Source organism: Euleptes europaea, chromosome 1, assembly GCF_029931775.1.
Source record: "Euleptes europaea isolate rEulEur1 chromosome 1, rEulEur1.hap1, whole genome shotgun sequence".
Lineage (NCBI taxonomy): Eukaryota > Metazoa > Chordata > Lepidosauria > Squamata > Sphaerodactylidae > Euleptes > Euleptes europaea.
Genome location: NC_079312.1, coordinates 175132647 through 175144753, shown reverse-complemented (window position 1 = coordinate 175144753; position 12107 = coordinate 175132647). Strand labels below are relative to the sequence as shown.

The 12107-nt window shown below is 41.6% G+C and overlaps 1 protein-coding gene across 1 annotated transcript; it reads left to right on the top strand.

The window, feature by feature from the left end:
- Nucleotides 1-5966: 5966 nt before the first annotated feature.
- Nucleotides 5967-12107, top strand: LOC130477952 (olfactory receptor 1-like). The gene is made up of 2 exons (XM_056850048.1): nucleotides 5967-6003; nucleotides 11164-12107. Exon 2 carries the CDS (start codon nucleotides 11166-11168, stop codon nucleotides 12105-12107), a length of 942 nt encoding a protein of 313 aa, XP_056706026.1. The 5' UTR covers nucleotides 5967-6003; nucleotides 11164-11165.

Below are 12107 nucleotides of genomic sequence, written 5' to 3'. Positions count from 1 at the left end.
TGGATGTGGTTACAGGAGACTTGTAAGAAGTAAAAACTCAAATGACTGTCATGAAGACAGATATGCAAGCGATGGATGCATCAATTAAGAAAGTGATGGATGAGCATAAGGATACAAAGAAAAAATTAACAAGTCAAGAAAAACAGATTGAAACAATACAAACGGATCAGATGGCGGCAAAAAATCAAATGGCAATGATGGAGATGAGAGTGAGAGAGACTAACCTTTGTATACGCAACTTTCCAGACATGATGGGAGATAATAAAGAAACTGCACTACCAAATTTGGCCTACTTATTCCAGATAGATGAACAAGAATTAAAACAAGCCATTAACAGAGTATACAGGATACCATTACCTGCTAGAATGAGGAGATCTAAGCCAAGAGATTTGATGATAGTGTTTTATGACACTAGAGTTAAAGATAAGATTATGAAGATTCACTATGAAAATCCAGTGTCAGCAGGAGATTCCCCTCTCATATTACTGAAGGATATTCCAAGGCATCTACTTTCACAGAGGAACAACTACAAAGATTTTGTATCTACATTGAAAGCTAATGGTATCAAATACCGTTGGATCATGCCACAAGGTTTGGCTTTTACCTACAAGGAAGTGAAAACGACAATTCTATCTCAAGCAGATGTGGGGAAATTTCTGAGAAAGTATAAAATGGACCTTAAAGAACTACCTGGGGAGAAGGAGGAAGAAGAAGAGGAAGAAGAAGAGGCACAAGGTGCAGAAGGAGGTACCAAATTATAGACTTTTTACTCTGTTAAAAATACTACATTATGGCAAAAGCAATTTCTTGGAATGTAAATGGACTGAATGAGAAAACTAAAAGGGCTAGAATTTTCAAATATCTACAGAAATATAAATACTCCCTAATTTGTCTACAAGAGACTCACATAGCTTCAAAGCATACAAAATATTTGGAGAAACAGATGCTTGGACAAGCATTTATTGCCTCAGCTAAAACTAAAACAAAGGGAGTGGTAATTTATGCCCACCCCAGTCTTTGTCCAGAACTATTATACAAAGATAACGAAGGAAGAATTGTAATTATTAGAACTAAAATATTGGGACAAAGGACAATAGTGGTTGGAATTTATGCACCCAATGAAGGGAAAAAATCCTTCTATGAAAATCTACATGATTTGATAGCCCAACACGCAAAAGATCAAATCTTATTGATGGGCGATTTCAATGGAGTTATTCTCCCATCATTGGACAAAAAATCAAAAGCAAAAGACATCAATGACGGATGCTTACCTAAAACTTTCTTTACTATGGCTTCAGAATTAGAACTACAAGACATTTGGAGAACAATGAATACAACTGCTAAAGAATACACTTTTTATTCAGCGAGACATGATTCACACTCCAGAATCGATATGATATGGGCCAGTAAATCAATTTTCACTCAGTTACGTAAAATCCATATTTTACCCAGAACTTTTTCTGATCATAATCCTGTTACTTTTGATTGGAACAATAAACAAGCATTTAGATGGCGAATGAATGATAAACTTCTAAAAGACAACAAGATACATAAGGAATTACAGGTTTTAATGAAAGACTTTTTTGAAATTAATCTTAATGGGGAAACTTCTTTAAATACAGTTTGGGATGCATTCAAAGCTGTTCTGAGAGGCTTTATGATACAGAAACATTCGGCTTGGAAGAAGACTCAATTACAATTTACAAACAATTTACTTTGGAATTTACAAAATTTGGAACAGAAATTGGTAACGGTAACACAGGAAGAGGAGAAAAGAGAAATTCAAATAAAGATTTCTGCATCTAAACATCAATTAAATTTGGTAATAATGGAGGAAATGAATAAAAACTTGAAACTTGCTAAACAAAAGTATTTTGAATATGCAAATAAACCAGGAAAACTTTTAGCAACACAATTGAAGGACGCATTCCAAAAAAAGGTTATAACAAAAATCCAAACTGTTAAAGGACCAGTCTATTCAACTTCAGAAATTCAGAAAGAATTTGTTTCATTTTATTCTAAGTTATATCAGAAAGAAAATACTCCAAAACAGAAAATAGATAAATTTCTAAACTCAATACAGATGAAAGCTTTGTCAATGACCCAGAGAGAATGTATTGAAGCTCCAGTAACAAGGGAAGAAATACAAGAAGCAATACTGAGACAAAAAACGGATAAAACACCTGGACCAGATGGAATTACTGCACTATTTTACAGAACATTTAGTGACAATTTAGTTGGATTTTTTGGCTTACTTTACAATGCAATTTTGGATGAGGGAACATCCCCGGAGACTTGGTCACATGCATTTATATCATTGATACCTAAAGAAGGAAGGGATCCAGAAAAAACATCCAATCATAGACCTATATCGCTGTTAAATGTGGATTACAAAATTTTTGCTTCGGTTTTGGCATGTAGGATAAAACAATTCATTAAGGATCTTATACACGAAGACCAAGCAGGTTTCATACCAGGAAGGCAAATAAAAGACAATGTAAGAATTTTACTAGACTCACTGGAATATTATGACCAGAATATCCAACAAACTGCGGCTTTTGTATTTTTGGATGCAGAAAAAGCCTTTGATATGGTCTCTTGGAACTTTTTGAAACGGATTTTGGATAAATTGAATTTTGGAGATCGTTTTCAGAAAGGTATATCGGCTATTTATACCTCCCAACAGGCTAAAATTTTGGTTAATGAATCAATGTCAGATAATTGCCAAATCACGAAAGGGACCAGACAGGGATGTCCCTTGTCTCCACTTTTATTTTTGTTGGTGTTGGAACCGCTATGTGTGAAACTAAGAAGTATGGAGGACATCCGCGGGTTAAGAATTAAAAAACATGAATTTAAGTTGAGAGCATTCGCGGATGACCTACTGTTAATTTTGGAGAACCCAACACAGTCAATGAATATACTTCGGGAGACTTTGGACGATTTTGGGAAAATATCAGGCTTCAAAGTGAATCAAGAAAAAACAAAGATAATATTTAAAAATCTACCGGAAACACAGCAACAGGAATTTATATCATATACTGGTTGGGAGAAAGCCAACAAAGTTAAATACCTGGGAATTTGGATTACTGCAAAGAATAAAGATTTGATAACCAACAATTACCTCAAGTTATGGGGTAAGATTAAAACTGATATGATTATATGGTCAAATAAAAAATTGTCACTAATGGGACGTATTTCAACGATTCAAATGAATGTCTTACCAAGGATGCTCTTCTTATTCCAAAATTTGCCAATAATATCACACACTAAATATTTTGATACTTGGAGGAAAGACATTTCAAACTTCATCTGGCAAGGGAAAAAACCAAGGATTGCTTATAAATATTTGGTGGATCTAAAAACTAGAGGAGGTTTAGCACTGCCTAATTTTCAACTCTACGCTGAAGCGGTAGCTTTAGTATGGCTAAAAGACTGGATGAATTTGTCAAATATACGTTTGCTAGACTTGGAAGGTTATAATAACTTAAGTGGATGGCATGGCTATTTGTGGTATGATAAAATTAAGTTACAAGCAACATTTCGTAATCATATAATCAGGTCCTCTTTACTTCGTATCTGGATGAGATATAAACACATCTTGGAACCAGAAACACCGATGTGGATATCGCCTCAAGAAATGCTAACATTGCGCCCACTTAGACCAGACAAATGTATTACTTATCAAGATCTAATTAATTGGGACGGAAAGAAATGCTCACTAAAAGACTTTCAACTTCTTAAGGATGATTTACAATGGCTCCAATACTATCAAATTAAATCAGTTTTTGTACAAGATGCTAAAAAAGGTTTTTCTAAAGAAAAATCTTCTTTTCAAAGGATTTTACTAGATAATAATACAAAACTGATTTCTAAAATGTATAATCTCCTTTTAACAATATATTGTGAGCAGGATACGATTAAACCAACTATGATCGACTGGGCTCAAAATGTGGGACATGATATTGCTTTAAATAAATGGGAACGACTATGGTCCAAAGATCTAAAAGGAATAAAAGCACAGTCAGTGCGAGAAAATATTTATAAAATGATGTATAGATGGTATTTAACACCTAAGAAAATTGCAAAGATTTATAAAACAATGTCCCCTATCTGTTGGAAATGTAACAAAGAAATTGGTTCCTTTTATCACATGTGGTGGACCTGTGACAAAGCTAAAGATTTTTGGGACATGATCTATAATGAATTGAGACTAATACTACAAAAGAATATACCCAAAACACCAGAAATGATGTTATTGAGTATGATTCCAGACGACTTATCAACACAAAGAACCTTTTTGATTTATGCCACAACAGCTGCGAGACTGCTTTATGCAGCGAAATGGAAAGGGTTAGAAATTCCTGAGAAAAAAGACTGGATTGTTAAAATGTTTGAAGTGGCAGAAATGGCAAAACTCACAGCTATTCTAAATGAAGAAAATGACGCTCGGTTTCTGGGGGAATGGGGGGCGTGGATGCATTATTGTGAATATGAGTTAAAATTGGGAAGAATGGAAGAATATTTTCTAATCTGATCCAGAGGATTATTTTTGGTCTTTTTTATAATGAATAAGCATAATTATATTTACTAACAGATTATGGTTTTTTTTATATATATGGTATTGATAGTTTATTAAGATTAGATTAACTACGACGGGATGAACTTTTTATTAAGAGGAAGATAGAGGTGAAGGGGAAGTCAAAAATTTTCCATTTCTTTTTTTTCTCTCTCTTTATTATATGTTATGGAATTATAACAACTTTAGGTTAGAATTGAAATTTTATATTGTCATAGATGTTGTTTAATGCAATGGAAAATTTCTAGTATAAAACCCAATAAAATTTATATATAAAAAAAAAAAGAGAGTGGAAAAAGTTTAAGAAGCCCTGAGAGTGGTAAGCTGCCGTACTGCATTCAAAAGCTCTGCTCATGACCTGAGTTCAGTCCCAATGGAAATCGGTTTCAGGTAGCCAGCTCAAGGTTGACTCAGCCTTTCATCCTTCTGAGGTCAGTAAAATGAGTATCCAGCCTGCTGGGGGTAATGTGTAGACGACTAAGGAATACAATGGCAAACCATCCCGTAAATAGGGTTGCCAGCCTCCAGGTGGTAGCTGGAGATCTCCCGCTGTTACAACTGATCTCCAGGTGAAAGAGATCGATTCACCTGGAGAAAATGGCCTCTTTGGTCGGTGGACTCTATGAAATTTTATGCCATTGAGGTCCCTCCCCTTCCCAAACCCCACTCTCCTCAGACTTCACCCCTAAATCTTCCAGATATTTCCCAACCTGGAGCTGGCATCCCTACCCATAAACATACTCTGCTTAGTAAGTGTCGGGATGCGACATCAACCCATGGGTCAATAATGACACGGTGTTTGCACAGGGGACTATCTTTACCTTTATGGATAGCAGCTATTGATAATGCTGATCTCCATTCTACATAAGCTTTGCTGTACTGATATCTGTAGGTAGATCTGATGCTTAATGCTCAAGGGAAGGCCAGGCCATTTAATTCTTGACATCTGTCAAACGAGTGCTTTCATAGAATCATAGAATTGGAAGGGACCACCAGGGTCATCTAATCCAACCCCCTGCACAATACAGGAAATTCACAACTACCTCCCCCCCACACCCCAGTGACCCCCTACTCCATGCCCAGAAGATGGCCAAGATGCCCTCCCTCTCATGATCTGCCCAAGGTCATAGAATCAGCATTGCTAACAGATGGCCATCTAGCCTCTGCTTAAAAACCTCCAGAGAAGGAGAGCTCACCACATCCCAAGGAAGCCTTTTCCACTGAGGAACTGCTCTGTTAGAGAATCCTTCGTAATGTCTAATGGAAACTCTTTTGATTTAATTTCAACCTGCTGGTTCTGGTCCAACCTTCGGGGGCAACAGAAAACAACTCGGCACCATCCTCTATTTGACACCCCTTCAAGTATTTTATGTGTACATGCCTGACCCTCCGTTTTTCTCTTTTTCTCTTTCTCTCTCTCACACAGTAGAGACAAATGAGTTTCTTTTTATCAAGGGGAAAGTCATTGTCTGTGAAATGTTAGGTAGTTTTCATAGTTTGGTTCGTTGCCTATGCTGTACTGCTGCACCATTACTCTTAATTTTGTTTTTATGTATTTTTATGTACTTTATTTTATGTATTTAATTTATATTGTCAGTCGTCTTGAGCTCTGTAATGAAAAAAGGTGTCTAATACATGTTTTTAAAAGAAATACATTATTGTAAATCACTGTTGTATCAAGGTTTATGTCTTTTATCATTAGGGTTGCTAACCTCCAGGTACTAGCTGGAGATCTCCCTCTATTACAACTGATCTCCAGGCGACAGAGATCAGTTCACCTGAAAAAAATGGTCGCTTTGGCAATTGGACTCTATGACATTGAAGTCCCTCCTCTCCCCAAACCCCGCCCTCTTCAGGCTCCACCCCAAATATCTCCAGATATTTCCCAACCCAGAGCTGGTAACCCTATATTTCATGGGTCCCATACTTTATTCAGTCTGTGGACACCTTTGCAATTCCTACTGAGGGTGGTAGGCACAACCAGTAAAGGGCTGCCACAGGAGGGGGAGCCCAGCAACCACTAAATTGCTGTCGCAAGAATTGGCACCAACCACAAAAAGAGAGTGAGGTTGTGCATAACTGTAATAGTAACTCATCAAATTTCAGGTGGAAGGTATGCTTAACTGGATGTCTTTTTAAATGAACATATTATTTTAAAATATGTTCTTACACAAAGCTTACCTTCATTCATGTATTGATGATACTTGTGCTGGGTGGCAGCTGCCTTTGAGCTACAAAAATTGAGTTACAATTTTTATTGTAAGAGAGCCAGCGTGGTGTAGTTGTTAAGACCGGTGGTTTGGAATGGTGGACTCTAATCTGGAGAACTAGGTTTGATTCCCCACTCCTCCACATGAGCGGTGGAGGCTAATCTTATGAATTGGATTTGTGTCAGATAGGCTCTCCGCCGGCCCCGGATAGAAACAAGATGGTTTCCCCCACGGACAAAATGGGGTCTTTTTGCACTCTGTCCCTCCCCGTTTGCACCTGGTCTCCTGCCCAAGATCTGCAGCTCAATGGAGACCCGCCCCGGTAATGGCTGATCTGATACCGGGTCCCGCAAAACAATACCGGGAGCCCGGGAAGATCAGCCACTTAACGCACACATTTTACTCTGAATACTTTTGCTCAAGTCTTTACCGGTAGTTTGCTTCGGTATTGTGTCTTTGTTTCCAATAATCCAATCAACCCCATCGTATCCACCCTATATATGTTTCAATATTCCCCATACCTGTATGCTAGCCTTAAGTCTTTTGACCTGCTGAAATCGAAATAAACTTTTACCTCGCTGCATCGTCTGGAGGAAAGTTATTGCCAGGAACGCATTGACTTGCTGAGGCCTGACAATTTGTTTCCCCACTCCTACACATGAAGTCAGCTGGGTGACCTTGGGGAAGTTACAGTTCTAATAAGAGCTCTCTCAGCCCCACCTACCTTACAGGGTGTCTGTTGTGGGAAGGGGAAGGTGACTGTAAGCAAGATTGAGTCTCCCTTAAGTGGTAGAGAAAGTCGGCATAGAAAAACCAACTCTTCTTCTTCTTCTTCTTCCTTGGATGTGTGCTTATACATTTCTAACACTCACTTGGATTACACCTTACAATACATAGCCAGGCTGACGCTAAATGATTATATTTGTTTATGAAATTTTGTGTGTGCAACCTATGTTGTATTAGTAGGGTTGCCAACTGCCAGGTAGTAGCAGGAGATCTGCTAATTCAACTGATCTCCAGCCAATAGAGATCAGATCACCTTGAGAAAAAAGGCCGCTTTGGCAATTGAGCTCTATGGCATTGAAGTCCCTCCCCTCCCCAAACCACGCCATCCCCACTCTCTGCCCCAAAAACCTCCCGTTGGTGGCAAAGAAGGACCTGGCAACCCTATGTATTAGACCACTGAAGAAGGCCCGAGAGCTGAAACACATTTGGCATGTGGTTTTATATTATCAATGCTGTTGCCATTTGGCTTGTTTTAAATATAAGAACAGCCATGCTGGATCAGACCAAAGTCCATCAAATCCAGCAGTCAGTTCACACAGTGGCCAACCAGGTGTCTCCAGGAAGCCCACAAACAACTGCAGCAGCATTATACTGCCTGCGTTCCACAGCACCTAATATAATAGGCCTGCTCCTCTGACCCTGGAGAGAACAGGTATGCATCATGACTAGTGTCCATTTTTACTAGTAGCCATGGATAGCCCTCTCCTCCATGAACATGTCCACTCCCCTCTTAAAGCCTTCCAAGTTGGCAGCCATCACCACATCCTTGGGCAGGGAGTTTCTCAATTTAACTAAGCGTTGTGTGAAGAAATCCTTCCTTTTATCCGTTTTGAATCTCTCCCCCTCCAGCTTCGGCATAAGTGCTTTATAATAAATATATTTCACTGTTGTATTTTGGTCTCGTTTCTTCCAGCCTTTTGGGTCAGTATGTGAAAGAGGATGCTGGACGAGATGGATCACTGATTCAGCAAGCTCTTCTTACGGACTTATGGTTTCAACCATTGCAGAGCACATCCCTTGACACACCCCTCTCTAGAGCTGGTCGCTCCTGTCGCCTTCCTCTCTTTGTCATTGCGGTTGGTTCCCCACAGAGCGTGGCTTAACAAGACCCCCATGGAAATAGTTTGCCATCTGCTGTCCCCAAGAGTCCCTGGTTTGATGGTGTGCAGTGCAAATGGTTCTTCTTATAGCCCAGATCTTCTCCTTTGCAGACAATAAAGAACTTCTTTCGGGCACGTCAAACCACAGGTCCATTTAGACTCCTGCTTCCGGAAGTTGTCGGCTGGGCGGCTCTGTTCCTTCTAAAGAGGGTTGGCTGAAATGGAACTCAGCAGGCCAGGCTCAGGGGGATCTCGGGGCGGCTCTGAAATAGCAAAGCCCCAAAGGATGGAAGTTATCCCTTGAATGAAAACTGCCCAGTGAATCTGAAGCCCAGCATATCGTTTCTGGTCACTGCTTTGAGTCAAGCTCTGGAACGGATCGGGCCAAACCTTCGACCAGCGCCCTTCGTGTCAGCAAATGCCTTCCTTCTTTGTATGTCAAAGGTCCTCCGACATCGATGGAGTGAAGCTTAAGCATTGCAGGGCACGGGGAAGTGTTACTGGTGAGTAGGGTACGCCCTTTCAGAAGGTTCCTCGTGGGTGACTAATTCTAGCCAGCTCGAGGGAAAGACAAGGCTATGGTCTTGAACGTCCAATTAAACCAGTTTCATTTGAAGGCTGCTTCTTGCTTTATCAATCGATATAAAACGAAATAAAAGCTTGATATTCTATGAGGCTCTGTAATTCTTTGGCGAGGCTGAGATGGTTGCTGTTAGGCCTTTGCTGGTTTGTCAGGCCTTTGCCGGTTGCTTGACATGAGTAGGCCAGCCTCTGGCTCCGTGTCAAGACCTTGGTTCTCATGCCTGTAAACTCTGTGTACAATTTCGTCCATCCTGTTTTTCACAGCTGTGTAATATTTAGTCTATGCTTCCTGGGAATCCCTTATCTCGGGTTAGCCTCGCTTTGTTTTACTTTCACAGGCTAGAGTGCTTTTGAACACGTAACCTGCCTATGTATCGCCATTAGCAGCCTTCTTCTGTTTGATGACAGTCAGTTCTTTCAATCTACCTTTTTGCTCCTAATAAAGCATTACTGCTTCAGGACTACCAGCCTGGACGAGTTTGCTTGTGGGATGCCTAATCCTGACAGTTGCCTTCTCGCTGGCTTGGAGCAGATACAACCAGGCAAGAAGTGACATGTTAGCAGGGTTGCCAGGGAGTCTGGTATGTCCTCCCAGCTTCTATAGAAGGGGTATGATATTCTCCTAACAGCCAGGAGAAAAAAGTCCTCTCTCTTTAACAGTGGCTTAATGCATTGAATCCCTGACCTGGATGGCCCAGGCTAGCCTGATCTCATCAGATCCCAGAAGCTAAGCAGGGTCAGCCCTGGTTAGTATTTGGATGGGAGACCACCAAGGAATACCAGGGTTGCTGTGCAGAGGAAGGCACTGGCAAAACCACCTCTGTTAGTCTCTTGCCATGAAACCCCCCCAAAAGGGGGTTGCCATAAGTCGGCTGCGACTTGAAGGAACTTTACACACACAATGTATTGAAATGGGCTGGTGAGGTTTTTGTTGCATGGAAGTAAAGGAAGTCACCTATAAATAACGTTTTGTTAATACTCTATTGACGTGGTAGGACTTCCCCCCCTCCAGGCATTTGGCAACCCTATTCTCAATTGTGTCAGATCTTGGAAGCTAAGCAGGGTCAACCTTGGTTAATATTTGGATGGGAGACCACCATCCAAGGAAGTCCAGGGTTGCTATGCAGAGGCAGGCACTGGCAAGCCACTTCTGTTAGTCTCTTGCCATGAAAACCCCAAAAAGGGGTTGCCAACCTCCAGGTCCTAGCTGGCGATCTTCTGCTATTAAAACTGATCTCCAGCCGATAGAGATCAGTTCACCTGGAGAAAATGGCCGCTTTGGCAATTGAACTCTATGGCATTGAAGTCCCTCCCCTCTACAAACCCCGCCCTCCTCAGAGTCCACCCCCAAAATCTCCATGTATTTCCCAACCCAGAGCTGACAACCCTACCACCCTCTGAAAATATCCTCATGGAAGGCACAACTGTTACATGTTCTTTGGTTCTTGTAGGTTATCCGGGCTGTGTAACCGTGGTCTTGGAATTTTCTTTCCTGACGTTTCGCCAGCAACTGTGGCAGGCATCGTCAGAGTAGTAACACTGAAGGACAGTGTCTCTCAGTGTCAAGGGTGTAGGAAGAGTAATATATAGTCAGAAAGGGGTTGGGTTTGAGCTGAGTATTGTTCTGCAAAAGTATCTGTAAGTATCAAGAACAATACTCAGCTCAAACCCAACCCCTTTCTGACTATATATTACTCTTCCTACACCCTTGACACTGAGAGACACTGTCCTTCAGTGTTACTACTCTGAAGATGCCTGCCACAGTTGCTGGCGAAACGTCAGGAAAGAAAATTCCAAGACCACGGTTACACAGCCCGGATAACCTACAAGAACCAATGAACTCTGACCGTGAAAGCCTTCGACAATGTTACATGTTCTGTTCATTTTATTTTTCTCCTTAGCTGGACCATGGAGCAAGGGAATGAAACTTTCGTCCCGGGATTCATTCTGCAAGGCCTCTTCAACCAAGGGGGACACGAAGGCCTCCTCTTCTCCATCCTCCTCTTCATGTATCTGCTGATTCTCCAGGGCAACCTGCTGATTGTCCTTCTGATCCTCTGCGACGCCCGTCTCCTCCACACCCCCATGTATTTCTTCCTCAGCTACCTCTCTCTGGCCGACATGTGCTTTGCCTCTTCCACGATCCCCGTAATGCTGCGTAACCTCCTTTCCCAGGACAGGGCCATCTCCTGTAGCGGTTGCTTGTCTCAGATTTATCTTTTCTTGGCCTTTGGCAACAGCGACAACTTTCTGCTCGCCACCATGGCCTACGACCGCTACTTGGCTATCTGCTGCCCTCTGCACTACACGGCCTTGATGAACACCAAGCGTCGCCTCTCGATGGTCTCTGGCTGTTGGCTCCTGGCCCTCTTTCAGGCCACGCTGTACACCTCCATGCTTTCCTCCCTTTCCTTTTGCGCATCCCGGGAGGTCCCCCATTTTTTCTGTGAATTCTACCCTGTGCTGGGGCTCGCCTGCTCCGATACCACTGCCATAAAGCTTGTGGCACTGACCGAGGGTGTTCTAGATGTTCTGGGGCCTTTCGTCTTCATCGTGGCCTCCTACGGGCGCATCTTCGTCGCCATAATGAAGACTCCATCCTCCACCAGCAAACGCAAGGCCTTCTCCACGTGTGGTTCTCACCTGGCTGTGGTTATCCTGTTCTACGGCACCCTCTGCTGGATCTATACCCAGCCTACCTCTGAGAACAAGACCCTGCCTTCCCTCATGTACACTGTGGTCACTCCTATGCTGAACCCTTTCATCTACAGTTTGAGGAACAATGAGATGAAAGGAGCCTTGAGGAGGCTTTTTAACAGGGTGAGCATCATTCATAGGAACTGGAAGTAA